The sequence below is a fragment of the Athene noctua genome, chromosome 1, assembly GCF_965140245.1.
Source record: "Athene noctua chromosome 1, bAthNoc1.hap1.1, whole genome shotgun sequence".
Classification (NCBI taxonomy): Eukaryota; Metazoa; Chordata; class Aves; order Strigiformes; family Strigidae; genus Athene; species Athene noctua.
The window spans coordinates 97,309,778-97,327,515 of NC_134037.1; the positions used below are offsets into that span (position 1 = coordinate 97,309,778).

Here is a 17,738-nt window from a genome sequence, read left to right on the forward strand (position 1 = left end):
CTCCCGCCTCATCTGCTGCTGCCCCCTTCCCTGTCGCACCCTCACGCTACCCTGAGCCGGGGCTGAGGCGGCGGCGCGACAGCCTGGAACTGCACTCTACCCTCGGTACTGCAGCCGCAACGGTGCTCGTCCCCGGGGGACTCTATTTAGGATCGGACCCGAGAAGATGGCGGAGGCCGTGGAGACGGAGGCGGCCGCTGAGCCCGCCGCCTTCAAGCGCCCGAGCCGCCCGCTGCCCGCCGCGCCCCGTACCGCTGAAGGCGGCGAGCCGGGGCCCTGCCCGCCGCTCGCCCGCCCCGCCGCGCCGGCGGCGCCGCGCTACGAGGAGCCGTCGTGGGGCAGCCTCCCGCCGGCCGGCGCCGGCTACGGGCTGGAGGTGCTGAAGGGCGGCGTGGCGCTGGGCTCGGTGCGGCTGGAGGACGGCAGCTGGTTCCTGGTGGGGCGGCTGCCCAGCTGCGCCCTGGCCCTGGAGCACCCCTCGGTGTCGCGGCACCACGCCGTGCTGCAGTACCGTGGCGCTGGCTGCTCCCCCGACGGCCCCGACGCCGCCGGCTTCTACGTATACGACCTGGGCAGCACCCACGGCACCTTCCTCAACAAGATGCGGGTGCCGCCCCGCACCTACTGCCGGGTGCGGGTAGGCCACGGGCTCCGCTTCGGCGGCAGCTCCCGCCTCTTCCTCCTGCAGGTGCGTCGGGGTCCGCCCCGTGTGACCCGCGTGGTCAAGGCTTTCCCGGATCACGCTCGGGGATTTATCCGGCTCTATCTACATCTCCCTGACATCTCGGGGGTGAAAGCCGCTTCTGAGGGGTGAGGCGGTTTGGATGCTGTGGAAGCTGCCCAGCGCCGCCGGGGTGCTTCTCCTGGGCATGAGTAGTCAGCTGTAGGTATCGGCTGCCAGCTCTGCGGTGAGGGCTGGGGCTGAAGGACGGGCAGGGCCTTGCGGTCCCTCCGCTGCCGCATCACCCTGGGACACTGGGCAACTGCCGAGGTCTCAGCGTGAGAACAGGCGTGGCAGCTTCTGCCGATACTCAGTGAGTGCAGAAGGCATTTCTCTCCAGTGGTATGATGTGTTGGGAAAGTCTCTCCAACAGTGTGATGCATCAGGAAAGTAGAGTGCTAGTAGTTCTTTGTGAATAAGGAGAACTTTTATTAGTAGGAACTTAGTGCTCAGCATGCCCTACGTGCACTTCTGGAGCTGCTCATTCCTCAGATTTTCCCATGTGTCACTGACAGAAATTTTTGCCTTCTGCCTTTACAATAAAGCTTTATTTGAGATTGATCTGACTACAGGTACCAAATAATGCTTGTTTCTTTTTTCCTCCCCTTTAGAAAAGGCATTAAAACTAATATATTCGGGGATGCAAACCATAACAAATGGTCTAATAATTTCTTTTTGTAGAATACTGTAATGATTTGTTTATGTTATTGTACATAATCTGCATGTGTGTTGAAATGAAATAATTTATCCTTTAAAAACCACTTTTACTAAGTTACTGTTTGTGACACAGGGACCCAAAGAGGACCAGGAGTCTGAGTCGGAACTAACTGTGACTCAACTGAAGGCACTGCGTAAGCAGCAGCAAGCCAAATTAGAAAAGACAATGTTAGGAGAGGACTCAGATGAGGAAGATGAAAAAGAGGAGAGAAGCGAGAAGAGTCAAAACACTGATATGAGCTGCTCATGGGGAATGGGTAAGTGATGATGTATAAATCAGCTGATACACCTTGGAAGGTCTTTAAGACAGTTTTCAGTGAACACTAGGATTGAAATTCCATTGAAATGCCAAGTGTCCTAATCCTGTGGAAGTTCTTGAGTACAAGTTAATCCTTTTCCTTTTAAAAAAAGAGTGCTGTGACAATGCAAGTGTCTATCTGGTGAGAAGTATGCTAAAGCTCATTTTAAAACCAAGAAGGTAATTTGCCTAAACCTATAAAGGACCATGAAACGGAGTTTAGGTTAATCCTATGTGTTTTGTTCCTGTCATGATGTCAACACTTTTGCCCAGGAGCTGAAATTTAATGCTTGAGAATTCTGTGCCGTATATGTATCTTTAAATTTAAACAGGAAGTCCACATCTTAAAGCCAGATAAATTGTAAATTAATTAGCTTTTCGGTAAAAAATTAGTTGGTTTTTTGAATGGAAACGTATAAGCACATAAACCTTTGAAAGTGCTGAAACTGCAGTGATGGTTCATCTGCAAAACTGTATCTTGTGATGGAATAACTGATATCAAAAAAGAAACAGGGTTGGTTTGGGATTTTTTTTTATTGGATGCAGAAATATTCAAGTTAAGGGAAATTATTTTAGGATGATATAGCTGCTGCTTTTTATCTGATGAAAGTTGAAATATACTGTCATTCTCTTTCTGACATTTCACCATTTTTTTTGCACTTTTATGTCTTGTAGGGGAGGATGCTGAGGAGGATGAGGTTGAAGAAAACCCTATTGCTATTGATTTTCAGGATGTACAAGATGCCTTCTATATGAAAGATCCTAGGAAGGCCTTACAGGGCTTTTTTGACAGAGAAGGTACTTTTTTTTTCCTTTCTCTTTTTTTAATTAAATGTAATTTTTTCTGTTTAGCAAAGTGTGACATTTGTGTTCATGTTTTTTCTTTGGGAATTAAGGTCTGAGAGCTAACTTTTCTATTGCATTGTGGGTAAGGTTTTTTCTTTGGTCAAGTTTTGGGAAAAGTGGGGGCAGGGTTAGTGGTGGTTTGTTTTTTCGTTTGGGTATTTTTTTAGTAAAACTTAGCTCACCATTGTGTGTCTGAGACTTAGTTACTAAGACCTAAACTGGAAGTTGCAGGGAGCACCTTGTATTCCTCTGGAGTGACACTCAAACCACATCGATGCTTGGAAGCTATGCTGAAAAATCCAAACCCATAAAATTCCAGACTGTTCTGTTTGGAGATAGCTCTAATTGTGAGATAGAATTTGAAAGTATTTAAAGACAAAAGGCGGTAATTAATTGGTCTAGAGTTTCAGTGGTTGCTAGCAAAACTTATAGATGACTCGCTTATTTGCTAAAGTGAAAAATAAATCTTCAAGATAAACAGTGTCTGTGAATCCAGTTTGCAAACTGTCGTTATTTCAGTGTCACTTACTTTAATACATACAGAGGCAAGATTATTTTTTCTTTGAACTATATATTCCCGAACAGGCCACTTAGATTTTTTTTTTTTTTTTTTTTTTTTTAATTAGAAAAAGCCTTGATTGTGAAAAACAACCAAATAAGCATAATATCAACTGAAAATCCCAGGGCTTAAAAAAAAAAAGGCAAATTCAGTCATTTAATATGTAACAGGGGCATTTTATCTCTTTTGGATAACCATGACATTCTTCCCTGCTGTAAAGATTATTCCTGCTTATTTCAATTTTAGTTACCATATCAACTTTCTTTTCCTCTCTAGGAGAAGAGTTAGAGTATGAATATGATGATCGTGGGCACAACAGCTGGTTATGCAGGATCAAGTGTGTATATCTCCATTCACTTTTCTACACAGAAGCTGACTTCATCACGAACAAAAGCTGAAGGAATTAATTGTTTTGTCACACTAGACAAGGAGGCCAGCTGGAATTGAACTTCTGTATCACTATCAGGGCTTAGGTCCAAGGATCAGTGCCTAGTTCAGTGTCTGTGCTCCTTTCTGGTCTGGCAGCATTTGGCTTTTCTTAGAGATGAAAATCAGGAAAGCAAGAGTCTAAGTTCTTTCAGTTCCCCTTATTTTGAGAAATATGTGGAAATGAGGGAAATTGTTTTTCATTTCCTAATGGGAGAGGGAAAAAAAAAATCATTCTACTGTGTACCCAATTTCAGTTAATTTATGGTAGAAGACAATTTTTGATGGGTTCCTGCAAGAGGCCACTAATGTCATTCTTGTATAAGACAAGAGAAGGAGAGGTGGGAATTAAGTCAACAGGATAGGTCTCAAATGGATAGGTACAACACTGCAGTGATTGTACTGCTTAAGTAAACCCTTGCTTCAGCATGGAAAGTATTTGTAACTGGTGTTGCATGGATGCAAGATGCTGGTGCTTGAAATTATTTGGGGATTGACATTTAATCTTTTAACTTTTTGTATTTCCAGTGGAATGAATATAGGAATAATTATTGTTTGGACTAGCGAAATAAAAATTCACTTGCATGCTTTAGGAAATTCATGCTTGTGTTTTGTTTGGTACTGTATGAAATGAAAAGTGAAAATATTTAACCCACAAAAAAAGACTAGAATGAAATGGAAAGAACAATGCCAATGTGATAAAATACCGGAGTAGCATCCACAAAAAGCTGTGTTTGTATCTGAGATTTTCTCTGATTCTTCAAACTGAACAGGTTGCCTGTGGATGATGCATCAGGGAAGCAGCTGGTGGCGGAGATTCTACATTCAGGAAAGAAGAAGGAAGCAATGATACAGTGCGCACTGGAAGCTTGCAGGCTACTCGATGCTCGGGGAGTACTGAGGCAAGAAGCAGGTGAATAACTAGTCAAATGTGATGGTTCTAATAGCCCTAAACTAGGGATTTGAGATTGCTATCTTGAATTTTTTCTGCTCAGTGGTATGCCAACCATTTTGTTTCTTGCTTTCACTCTTACCTTTCCCAGTATCGCGAAAAAGGAAATCAAAAAACTGGGAAGATGAGGATTTTTATGACAGTGATGATGACACCTTCCTTGACCGAACTGGTGCTGTAGAAAAGAAACGACTGAACAGAATGAAAAAAGCTGGTAAAATAGAAGACAAACCAGAGACTTATGACTCCCTGGTAAGAAGAGTTATTATGACATGCCAGGCTTATTCTCTCATGCATGTATTATTAATAGGAAGGAAAATAAAAAATATTTCCTGATCTTTCTCTGTTAGCTTGAACTCTGATGTTATTTCAGACCTTTAGCTGTCAATTAGCCAAGTTAGCCTAAAATAGTGTGTGTGTGGGGTTATTTGTGGACAATATCTATAAATATCTGAAAATACTGCTTACTTTATTCTAGTGGAAGCACACTACCTTACTTTTGCCTGTGTAGTATTGCCTTCTACTTGGTGGAACATTGCAGTGGGTGAATGACATACCAGAACACGATACTTTTAAAATACTTTTAAACCATCAGAAAATAGTGACAAGCTTTTAAGTGCATGGGGCACATCCCAAAGAAGGATCTTGTTCTGCTTCAAAGAATAAACAGTCTGGACTAGTGGGCATGTGACAACTAAAAGTCCTACACAGACAATGAGGTGAGGGGGAGCAGGCATAGGGAGGGTTGGAGGATCACAGTGGTGTTATAACATTACTGCAGAAGCATTAGACATATTTTTGTGTTCCAGAAAGAAAATTATTTGAACAGTATGTGAAAAGATTGATAAGTTGTTTAGGAACAATCTAGACTATAATTTTTTTCAGCCTAGAAACTCCTGGTCAAAGATCAGAAGTAGAAAAATTGAGGTAATTTGGTAGGATATTTGAGTAACTCTTAAAAGGGATTTTAAGAAGATAAAAAGATCTTCTAAGCATGTTGTTCTTTCATAGGTCACAAAGCTAAATGAAGCTGAAAATGAGCTTTCTGAGATAACAGAGAAGCTGAAGTCTTCAGGGAAAGGTAAGACATGAAGTTTATTTGATCGTAGTGCTTTCCATAAAGAACAATAAAGAGATGAGAAAGTTGTCTTATGAATTTTTACCTTAAGTGCCTTTTTCTAGTGCCCACTTTTCACAAAGGAGTAGGGAGATTTGCAGGTCACTGAGTTAGCTGGAGAGGATACTTAGGCTCTTCATCCAATAGTTTATGTACTCTGTGTGTATAATCGCTTGCTAATGAATGCAACTATTTCCAAAGCAAGCAACATCTAAGTTAAGGTAAGGAGGTGAGTGTACAAGCTCCTGGAGCTTAAGAGGGTGAGCTTTATTACTGTCTATCTGCCTGTGTAGTGAAACTGACCCAATTTGAGGAACAATTTTTTCCACTCCCTCCAAAACCATTTATAAGGGAAGAGCAAATGACAGAAAAGACAGTATCTTTTATTTCACTTTTCTCATTCTGAATGCACCTGAAAAAGGAAACGTGGGAAAACGGAAATGTTGAGTCAAAGCAGTTCACATTTAGCCCATATGTTCAGTGAACTTGCTAGCTTGTGAGGGTCCCACTCAGATTCTAGGATTATGCCTTTGTGTACGAAGGCAGAGCCTTTCTGAAGTGGTGATTGTATCTGGTATTGAGGTAGATTTAAAAGCATACTATACAAATGGCTGCATTTTGCTTCCTGCTGCTGGTGATGTCTTGTGGAATAAAAGGAAGGCATAAAGGAAATGTGTTTAGGCTGGTTCTTCATAGAGAAACCTTTTTAACAGAGTTGGCATTAATCAAGGTTGCAATATCAGTTTGTCAGAATTTACAACATCAGTTTGTCAGAATTGTTTCTCTCCAAAAAGCCTAGCAGCAATCTGACAGCTGGGCTATCTTTTGTGCATTATATGGGTATGTTTCCTTATAGTAATTCACCAAAACTCATTTGTATCAACATATTTGTTGGTGATTGATTATACCCGATCACTGTTCAGAAAACAGTACTGTTCCACTGAGTGTTCTAACTGATGGGTCGGTTCAGCGTGTTTGAAGGAATTGTTTTAAGCATGACTGTTCGGATAAGTAGTTAATGATTGACTAGGAAGAGAAGCTAATGCCTCATATTGTCTCGGACATGTAATTTCCAAGCTTTCATATGTTATGATGCCTTTGTTTCTGCTGATTGTTGTTCATATGTTATGATGCTAAGACTGTTAAATCATATTGTAGTAGATGCTGGGAGAAGGAAAAATCAGTTCATTTATAGACTTCTACTAACACCATATAATTCTGATATATGTTATCATGGTTTGGTAAATTGTAAGTAGTTACACAGCTAGTTTAGAGCATCGGAGAAACTGCAGTCTCAGTGTTTATTGCAATACAGACTGATTCAGTATTGTATGGGAACTTCCTAGAACTAGATCAGGATAAAACATAGCAAATATTGCATCATCAGTTATTATGTGTGTGTGTTCTGGTTACTTGTGTTTTCTCATATTTGTTTGGATGCTTCAGGTTAATAACAGGTGTTGAGTACAGGTGTAAGCCAGGAGCACGCATATTGAACATGAACCACTGTCATGAGCTGTCTGGCACAGCTGCTGCATTACGTAAACTTCTGAAACCTTAATGCACTTTTGCTTGCTCTAAATGATTTTGTAGCCTAAGGGCAAGAGTGTAGAGACCAGTAAGTGAATGACAGGCTAAATTGAACTTAACAAGCACTTGGAGAAATTAAGTGGTGTGTTGGGGGGGGGGTGGGGTGGGGAAGAATTGCAGAAGTTCACAGATTGTTCTCTGGAGTTCTTCAGAACTAATTACTGATGGACTGACTTGGTATCTCTCATTCAGTGATGCAGCTGAATGAAAATCAAATGTCTAGGGCTATTCAGTCCCATCTTTGGTTGCCTATACAGAAGAAAATCATCAATAAGTTAATGGTGCAGTAAATAGCCCTATAGTTTTTTTCACTGGCGTATAAAGTGTAAAAGCCATGACTGATTCACCTCCTAGCAATGTCAAATTTTACTTCAATGGTGTAGAAAACTGCTGCAACAGATACCAAATGCAAACAGTAACCCTGTAAGCTGAACTACCTGATTTTAGGCTCTGTTGGTGGAATCAGTGAGAGAATCCGCTTTGCAGGAAGGGGTGATCTGACTCGCTGAAAATTACTCACTGCCTGAAGCACATACACTGTCCTGCAGCGAAAGAAGAGAGTTTTAATTTAATTGTTCTGAATTACCCGACTAGAGACTAAACCGTATCTTTGAAATTTAGTGTTTAAATTAAATTATTGTTCTGCTCTGCTCCTGCTTGCTAGGAGTTTCAGACTGTTAACAGTACCTTTTCATTGCCATTTTTTATCTTGGCTCATATAAATAGTTATGAGGAAAAAGAAGAGTATTTCCATCTGAATTTCTTTTATGACATGTTTTGTCATCATTTATATTTGTGTGGAGGTGGATGCTACAACTGTTTCTTATCTTTTGAAGCCCTTAATTCTGTATATCTTGGAACAGTTACTGTTGTGGCTTTCGTATATCTGCAAATTGTAAATTGTGTTTTGTTCTGGAACAGAAATATACTCTTCAATTGAGTCCATTTATAAACATGAGTCTTACTAGACTTTTCTCTAAATATTTAAGTCATGTAAAACTGCTTGAATATATACTCTTTGCAATAACATACTATTTTATTTGTACACACTTAAAATTTCAAGTGCTACTTAATTAGCTCAAGTTGAACTGAAAGTAACTCATTGGTCACATAATTATGCTTGGGCATATATGCGTAAATGCTTATAGTGCAGCAACTAAATACTGGCTTTGCCACTTTTCATATAATATTAAAAGGCAAAAGACTGCCTGGCAAAAGGCTTTTAAAAATTCTAGCAACAACATTATTCTTTGCCTCCAGGTTCTTGTTGAACACCATGTAAAAACTTCTGAAGCGTTGTTCAAGCCTAAGAAGGGAGATTTGCTGTGTTTTTTAGTTTGGTTATTAGAAATCCATGTGTCAGAACTCTGTATTTATTTTTCTTAGCCATTAGAGCTTCAGTTTTTCCTCCTGAGTTTTAATTAGTCAAATATGCATAGAATTATTAATAGTTGAAATCAGGTAGAGTAGAAAGACTGTTGTTACTATTTTTCAAGTACAGAGCAGTGTTTGGTTAGAAAATCCAGTCAAAGATAAATTTTGTGTGATTGGCCTAACAGATGAAACTATTCCTGTATTCACTCAGTCATCCAGAGGTAGGAGGCAGCATTATGTGTTGATTCATTTCGAGCTTTGCAAATGTTACTATATAAACATTCCAGGAAACTCAAAATGGGATTCCCCATGCAGTGGTGTGGGATTCTTTGTAGCTGTGTTTATTTTAGTCTGTGACTACAAAAACAACCCATAAGCCACTTTTTTAGGGACAGCAAATCTTGAAGTGAGATGAGCAACCTAGAACAGGGACACTTATTCATAAAGAAGCATTCATTTTTGAGAGAGTCTTTGTTATTATGTATATGGTTAAAGTTTACTGTCAGGCTTTTGTTAGGAGAAATGCTTTCATCTTTCCAGGGATAACAACCTCAGTTATTTCATCATTCAACAGAAACTTGCGCAGACTATAGTTGTTCCTATATACCTCATTCTCTAAAGGTAGGACTTAAATGAGTACAGCTCTCATCTCCCCACCAGTAACAATATGTATCTTCTCTTTATCTTGCCTAGTCCCATCCCAGCCAGCAGCTCAAGATTCCTTGGATGAATTCATGACTGAAATGAAATCAGGAAGTACTTTAGACAGTGTGGCACGAAAGAAGCTTCATCTGCGGTCCTTTGAACTGAAGAAAGAACAACAGAGACTGAAGGGGTTAATAAAGCTTGTCAAGCCTGCAGAACTGCCTGAGCTGAAGCCCCAGTAAGTCTTGGCTAAAGTGTAAAACTATTACTTCTATCACAGTTGTTATCCATGGACAGTTGTGCAAACGCAGTAAATAGACAGCTTTCCAAACACAGAAGCAGGACAGTCTTCCTCTCCAAACTGCCTGGCTCACCTCTTTAAAGAGCCGCTGTGCCTTTTGGCTCTTGTAGCATCTATGGTTGAGGCAGATGCACCACTGGAGTGCATCTGGCGTAAGGTAAGCCCACGCTGGGAGGATGTGAAGAGGAAGGGATTGGAAGCATAGTGTCAGCTTTTAAAATTTTTTTTCCCCAACCTGCATCTAGAAGGAACTGAAGAATTTTACAGGTATTATGTACAACATGTAAACTGCTTTCACTCTGTGAGGTGTACTTGGAAGTCAAGTGTAGTGGCTGTTCAACTACTGCCTAGCAGCACTACTGCAATTCAAGAGGGCGTGTGCTGGGTTCATCATTTGCTAGTGGCAGCTTGATTAGAGTTTTAATTACTTAATTAATTTACTTAAATTGACGTTTAGCCTCTGAGTGTGTTTTTATATATGTATTATATACAAATGCAAGTATGTGTGTGCAATTGAATTTGAGGAGTCTGTGTGATATAGTGGGTTTTCTTTTTTTTTTTTCTTCCTGTTACACCAAGTGTCTGAATCCTACAATATGTGTGTAAGATGGAGGACTGCAGCTTCCTCCTTGGATGCTGCAAGTGAAAGAGAAATTAAAGGAATTTTATATATCCACTTCTAACTTGCAGATTTTTTTTCGCATTTCTAAATATAAGATTTGTTTGATACAGTATACATTGTTTTCCTTTGTATCTAATTTTTATTAGGAGTGGGAGTTACAGTCTGGAAGCAGAGAGCAAGCCTAAAAAGATTACCCTGCCTCTCTTTGGTGCAATGAAAGGGGGGAGCAAATTCAAGCTGAAAACTGGAAGCCTAGGGGTAAGTTGGACTCATAAGTGCTGCAAGTCAGAGGCTATTTCTCAGACACCTTCTCAAGCTGTGGAGACTGTAAGTAGTAACCATGTCTTCTCACAGGCATGGAAACAGCACGGAGGCACAAGCCTGCGGCAGTGGAGGGTGCACAGGGGAGCAAGCAGTGGCTACTGGATGTTGTTTGTTGCCAGCAGTTGCCATTCTATGCCCCTGTACAGTCAGACTCCTGGGGCACAGCTGCGGTTAAAAGGCAGTGGATCAAGTAGAGGCAGCCTGGGCATATCAAGCTGAACCACTGCTGTACCTCAGCAGCTGGTCCTTGACTTTCTTTTGCTTTTCTTGATCTTACAGCTAAGATCATATCCAAGATTGATTCAGTTGCCAGTGTCCCTCTTACAGAAACATGGCACTCCTTGTCTGTGAGCTGGACATATCTCTTTATCTTCCATCTCTACTAATAACTTTTCCTTAAAACCTAACTATTCTTCATCTTGAGAGTGTTTCCTTACCAGCTGTCTCTGACAGTAATGTGTGTGCTTTTTCCTGCAATGAATATCTGCGACCTCTACCTTCATTTACCTTGGCACTGATGCACAAGTCTTTCTCCTGCAGAAGTTGCCTGTTAAGCGTCCAGACATCCCTGAAAGCTTGTTAAAAATGAAAGATGATGGACCAGAGGAGGAGGAAGAGGAAGAAGAGGAAGAAATGGAGGAGGAGCAAGTAGTAGATGCAATAAACAGCAGACCATCAAACCTGGACATGAAAATGACAACACAGGAAGAAACAGGAAAAGAAACTAATGCTCTTGATGATTCTCCTTGCAATAACAGGAATCTGGAAGACCTTCAGGATGGTAAACCATTGGTTTGGGTTTTTCCAGTAATGCAGCTGAGTCTGTTAATGCTGAATTTTTCAGAGCTATGTGAATCTCATAAGATTTGAGTCACAGGTTCTACAGCAGATTTGTTTTCCATAGATTTGTGCCATGAATCCAGAGTCTGTGTGCCAGCAGTTGAGTTTCACATGGTTCCAGTTGAAACTCTCCTTGGCAATCAGTTTTTCATGCTTTTGGTGAAATAGAAAAAATCTGGACTCAAGAAAGGTCCTGTTTTGATAAGCTCTTTTATAAGCTTTCATTAGATTGGGTGTCCATATGAAAACAACTACAATGTGTTGTAATGAGTGACTTAATAAGAAAACAGATTTCTGTGTAAAGCTTCAGATTGGTTTGTAAGGAGGAAAAATAATTTTAGAAGTGGTAATAGAGAGGTATCTTCCTTGTATCTGTGTGGCTTATATCCAGTCCCTCCATTTCTATGTCATCTTGATGCATTTGGGAAGTCAGTAATGATGTTTCTCAGTAAAGGATGTGTTTGATGACAACTGATCACAAGGGGTTTTTTTAATATTGTATTCTGATGGACTTGGTGGATGAAATAATTTGGAGGACTTATGAGAGAAGAGTTCTTCCTGAGACAAATGTAGCAAAGAGTTCCTTTATGTACTTTGTCTCAGGGATGCTACCACTCTACTTGTCAGCATTACTGCAGAGTGCTCACCTAGCTCTTTCATTTTTCTTTTACAGGGGTTCATTTTCTGCCTGAGCCAAAGGTACTGAGGAATAAATCTCAGATGGGACCCTCACAAGAAAAATCTCAAGGTAAGCAGTACAATTCAGACTCTATTGTACAGTGGCATGTGCATTTAGAAACTGTCTAAAAGACTTACTGTCTTCCAGCAGTAGAAGGAAACTAAGCCTAATCTAGAGCCTAAAGAATCTAGATTTGAAATGAAGGATTGTGTTTTGGTTGGGAAGTAGTAAGTGTATTGTGAAGACAGATCACTTCAACTGTATTTCAATTCTCCTTGCTTTTCATAGTCATTAAGAGATCCTTTGTTTTAAAGAAATAGCAAGAAAAGAGAAGAAAAACTATTTTAATTTAGGAGCATAAACATAATGCTTTTTTTTTCCCCTTAATCTCTTGCAATAGCTCTTAATACTACAGAAGGAGTAGGAGAAAAAGAACTTTCTTTTATAGAGTGACAACTACTACATAACGTTAGCTAACAATCTGTTAATGATGCAGATGACCCCTCTACTTGTACACACACACACAAAAAAATCAGATTCTCAAAATTAAGACTGTTGGGTGTACTGAACATGGAGAAGATATGTATTAATCTCTTATTTTTTTCATAACTCACACTTAAGAATGTTGTCCTGTCCTCCTCATCTCATCCATAGACGTAAGCAACAAGAGTCTCAGTATTTCATAGATTGTGACAGAAAAACAAGGCATACTTCTATTTCTTCTGTATTCCTCTTGCCTATGTTACTGTAAAGTTGTTTTTTTTTTTTAAAAAAAGAGCAAGTTGGTCCTGCGCATTTCCTACTGTTTCCTTCTAAATCAATTACTGTGGTGATTACAGATAGAGAATATCTTCTAGAAAATAAACATTGCCATTAACTAAAGGGTGTTACAGGATCCCAAATAGATGACCTTATGAAAGTGCATTCAGGTAGGTGACTGACAGTGTATTAAACATGTTAATAAATCTATGAAAAGCAAAAAGATGTTTAGCAGTCTTAAGTATGAATTTTGTTGCAGGGAGCTGTCTTGGATGTCCTTTTGGATGTATCCATTTTTGTGTGAAATTCCTATAAGCTTATTTCTGACAGAATTGGGAATTTGTGATGTGTCATAAAACAAATGTTCTTTCTTCCCAGCATCTGAGGCAGTATATAAGGAACCTGAAGAGACATCTGAGAACATTAAGAAAATCAATAGCTCAAGCAAGGTCAGTTATAAAATCATAGGATGGTTGGGTTGGTAGAGATCTTCAAGATCATGTAGTTCCAACCCCCTGCCATGGGCAGGGACACCTTCCACTAGACCAGGTTGCTCAAAGCCCCGTCCAACCTGGCCTTGAACACTGCCAGGGAGGGGGCAGCCACAACCTCTCTGGGCAACCTGTTCCAGTGCCTCACCACCCTCACAGTAAAGAATTTCTTCCTTATATCTCATCTAAATCTGCCCTCTTTCAGTTTAAAACTGTTACCCCTTGTCCTATCACTACAGTCCCTGATAAAGAGTCCCTTCCCATCTCTCCTATAGCTCCCTTTAAGTACTGGAAGGCCGCTATAAGGTCTCCGTGGAGCTTTCTCTAGGCTGAACAACCCCAACTGTCTTAGCCTGTGAGAGGTAGGACACCATGACTCCTGCAGCTTAAGAGTTTCAGGAAATCATTTAGTAGGCTCTTATTTTAGTGAAGTAGTAACAGTTTGATTGAGTATGACTTGGTGCTTAGTGCTTTTCTGCTAAGACCCAAATGTAGAACTACACACTGCCATTGGACACACATTTTGGAGTCTCCAATCAAAAGGTAAAGCACAGCATTTCAAGCGTGATAAAGACTCTCTATTCAATCACTTTTTTTCCCCCCACCTTTTCATTTGGAAGTTAGCCTCTGCTAATTGCTGCTTCTCCCATATCACACATGTTATAGAACATAGGCATTCTCTGGGCTTTGAAATGGCATTGCAAAACTTCCCTTGGAGCTGACGCAGAACACACTGTACTAAAATTGTAGCTAGTCTGTATTGCCATTATCAAGCCTTATCCTTTACTTTAAGATGTGGAAATTAATGAGTCTAAGAGACTTTTGTCTTTTGCAACAAAATTATTAATAAATTTGAGTGGCTGTACCAGATAATGTTCCTCCCATGCATACGATTTGTATTAAAATGTAAAGTATATGAGTTTTTAACGTTTTGGGGCAATTGTTGCCTTCCTGGAGCTGGAAGCAAACTTCTCTGACAGCATGCTCTTAGCCTAATGATTATTGTGAGGTTCTGCCCTTTAGAGTGCATCCCGCCCTTTTGCTGATTGCTATCAAAGAAAATTACTGTACTTGGTAAGCCATGAGATCTGACCATTAAGACAATTTCTTTGTGGTGGCCATCTAATTTTAGCCCTGCACCACTTACTTAAAGAAACTTAACTCCCTGCAGCCTGTGTGTGCTAACTGCTGCCTTGTTAGTCCTGGCAAAGGACCTAGGGATTGGGTAGGCATAGCCTTTAGAGTTGTCCTTTGTTGCTGGCCTATAAAGAATGTTGATAAAGAAAGCAAGGGTAAATTTATACTCTTAAAGCTCAAGTTATACCATTTCTGTGAATATGGAAGAAGAAGGCAGCTTCTCATGCCGAGGCAGTCAAGTCAGCACCTCTCAGCAGCACAGAGCACAGTCTAACACTGAGCATTCTCCAAATGCCAGATGGCTTAGCTGTATTCTCTCTCTCCCATCACAAATCACTTTTTCCACATGCTGTCTCTGCCTTTGGGCTCAGATCTTGCATGGAAAATATCAACCAGAAGTCAGCTTTTTTTTTAATTCTCTTTTAATATTTGAGGAATAACTTTGAATCATGTAAAACTGGAAAAACAATTTTAAAGTGACTCTTTGCAAGCCGTATTTAAAAACTGTTCAGCTCTGCTGTGTAATGTTTTGAAAAACATTAATCTTCCAAAGTAACTGTTTCAGAGGTTAATTTGGTGAAGTTTGAGGGAATGAGAAATTGCTTCAACTGCATAATTTAAGACTCTGTCATGATACTACATAGTAATACAAATCAGTGCTGAGTAACTTGGCTACATTTTGAGCTCTTAAGTCTTGCACTCTACGGTTTTATGAATTTTTTTGGTAGCTACCTGCAGTTGTTGAAAACAAAAGTTGTTGAGAAAATGATGCTGAAGTGGTAAAACTTAAAAAAAGAATGGGGACAAAAACCCATAGCTGTAACAACATTTGAATTGCAAGTGAGAAGTTTTGGTTTGCTTTAAGCATCTTGGTGATGCCAATGAGACCTGAAAAAATTGGGTTTTCTTTTCTTTTGAAAATCTAAATTATATAACAGTTAAACTTTTATATCCTCCAGTTTGAAAGTCACCTTAAACCTGAAGTTTTCAGTGGGATTGTGCATTAAAATCCTTCTTGAAAATCCTACTCTAAAGCTTTTCCTTGCATAAAGAAATTCTGTGTCAAATGACACTACCAAACATGATGATGATAAAATCAAACTGTCTGGAAGTGGAGAGTTGGAAATGGTTCTGTTTTGATGAGGAGATTGGACTGGATGACCTCTAGAGTCCCATCTCACCAGCATTTATTTCTATTATTCTGTGACTTTTACTGGGAATAAACAGGATTTATCTGTGGCGTTTATATTTCTTCTTTCCTCTGTATTATTGTTTCCATCTCTGACTCTTGTAGAAATAACCCTCATCTTTCAGTATTTGTCCCTGAATTAATGAGAGATTCAGTACCTGTGACACATTGCTGGAGGCGTGCAGCACCTTAAAAATCTTTTTTCCTTTTGCAGGTCCAACAACCTTTTTTTTCCTCACAGTATCCAGATGATGACCCAGACTACTGCATATGGATTCCTCCTGCAGGTATCAACCATTTCCTTACCTTTTTTATTCTTATAAGTCAAGAATCTACCTAATAAGTAGTCAGGGTGTCCTTGTAACTTCTTGAGGGAAAAACGTAATTCCAGGAACACTTTACCCAGAACCTGATGATTTCTGACATGTTATGCCCCATATTTTTTGGTATGGCCATGCAAGTCTTGCAGTGAGATACAGACCATATCTGTAGTAGCTTCTTCTCAATGGAGACGTACACCTGAAGCTTGTTTTTCAGTTTTGTAACACCTGAGAGAGCAAACTCCATTCACGCATAGTGATATGATGGTCTAGTTGAAAGACAAGCTCAGACCTTCACTAGGGATAACTGCTCCAGCAATCTTAGTATTCACAGTTTTCATAGAACTCTGTGAAATCTGAAAATCTTTGCAGACTTTTGCAAAAATCATTGGAATACAAACTTTGGGTCATGTGTTTTGGAGAGAAGTCTTGGTAACACTTCGCTGAAGGCACTGTATAATTGATGCACGATGTGTTAAAGTTGAATGATTTTTTTTACTTTAGCTCCAGAGTGTTTTTAGCTAAGTGAGGTTATTCTTAAACAGTGTAATGCTTTCAGTTTCTCTAAAATGGAAAATTCATGCATTGAAGTTTTCATAGTAAGTACAAAGCTTAGCTTTCATTTGGTAGTTTCATTACAATGATTTTTATAAGGCTGTTGCAGGCTTATAATATAGATAGGCTCCAAAGTGAATAAGAAAAATGAGAATAAATTTCACTGAAGAAAACTATAATCTGGTGAATCATCTTTCAGTGAAAAGAGCAGTCCTCTGGCATATGAATCCAGTAGAACAAAATACCCAATTGAGTAACTCTCAGAGGTCTGATATGGGATAGCCAAGCAAGCTCTGTCCATGAGGGAGCATCTTTTTCTGTCTCTGCCTGCTAATAATCAGACTTACCTTCTAAACTGGCATCATGAGGACACCAGAAAAAAAAAAAAAAACAACAAAAAAACCCCCAGGAATATATGATGTAATCTTGACACTGTTAGCAAGGTCAAAAGGAATTATGTGGATAAATCAAAATATTATTTGAATTGTAATATCCAGTCTTGACTTTTCATCCTCTTTGTGCTTGTCTGACTGGTGACTTGGGTACATATTTATCTTGCATGAGGGGGAAAAAATAATGCAACTCTTCCTGTTTGTCCATTAGGTCAAAGTGGTGATGGCAAGACTCATCTCAATGAAAAATACGGCTACTGAACTTCAAACACCCCAGAGTACGTTTGAAGGACTGCTCTATTTTGAAAGGACTCTTTCGCCACACATTAAGCAAGGGCCTTAAAGAGTTGATTTTTCAAACACTGTTCCAAATTCAAGGGCATCAGCAGCCACTCTGGATGTTAGCTCTCCCTTCGTGTTCTCTGTCTGTCTTCCAGATACTTTTTAAAAAGTAAAAGCCCACACATTCTTCTGCTGCTTCTTCCACTTTTAGCCTTGTCTGTTTTATCTGGCTTGAAACTGTAAGTTCTATTTTCCTTTTGTAAATAAAAATATACAAAAAGTGTTTAAAAAGCCCCCCACAACCTCTGTATACTTACAGACTTGATAAAATTTATTCATGTTGGTTTTATGCAATTAAAATGAGAAACACTACTGTTTTGCTTCTGTGACTGTTGTTTGAAAATACTGTCATGGTAAACACAGCCTAAAACTTGAGGGTGGGTTGTTTTTTTTCTTTCCTATGGAAAAGAACTATTTTGAAAAGAAAACTGTGTTCACTTCTCCCTCATGCAGTTGCTGGAATACTTGGTACAGAGCAAACTGGAAAGGGTGAGCATGCAATGTTATAAAGGTGTAAAAACGCCAAAGAACTGAAGGGCTGG

General features: G+C 39.8%; 1 protein-coding gene across 1 annotated transcript; it reads left to right on the plus strand.

The window, feature by feature from the left end:
• The first annotated feature begins 36 nt into the window (after window positions 1–36).
• Window positions 37–17,508, plus strand: SLC4A1AP (solute carrier family 4 member 1 adaptor protein). Its single transcript, XM_074897046.1, has 14 exons — window positions 37–688; window positions 1,512–1,695; window positions 2,412–2,534; window positions 3,418–3,478; window positions 4,341–4,480; window positions 4,611–4,771; window positions 5,531–5,600; window positions 9,294–9,483; window positions 10,315–10,426; window positions 11,033–11,273; window positions 12,006–12,080; window positions 13,149–13,219; window positions 15,802–15,874; window positions 17,066–17,508. Exons 1-14 carry the CDS (start codon window positions 167–169, stop codon window positions 17,113–17,115), a joined length of 2,073 nt encoding a protein of 690 aa, XP_074753147.1. The 5' UTR covers window positions 37–166; the 3' UTR covers window positions 17,116–17,508.
• The last annotated feature ends 230 nt before the right edge of the window (window positions 17,509–17,738 follow it).

What these genes read in the sequence shown, in the direction of transcription:
- SLC4A1AP (XM_074897046.1), top strand. Translation starts at nt 167, where the DNA reads ATGGCGGAGGCCGTGGAGACGGAGGCGGCCGCTGAGCCCGCCGCCTTC. An exon ending in AGCTGGTTATGCAGGATCAA is followed by an intron (nt 3,479 to 4,340) that starts GTGTGTATATCT and finishes CAAACTGAACAG; the next exon opens with GTTGCCTGTGGATGATGCAT. An exon ending in CTCACAAGAAAAATCTCAAG is followed by an intron (nt 12,081 to 13,148) that starts GTAAGCAGTACA and finishes CTTTCTTCCCAG; the next exon opens with CATCTGAGGCAGTATATAAG.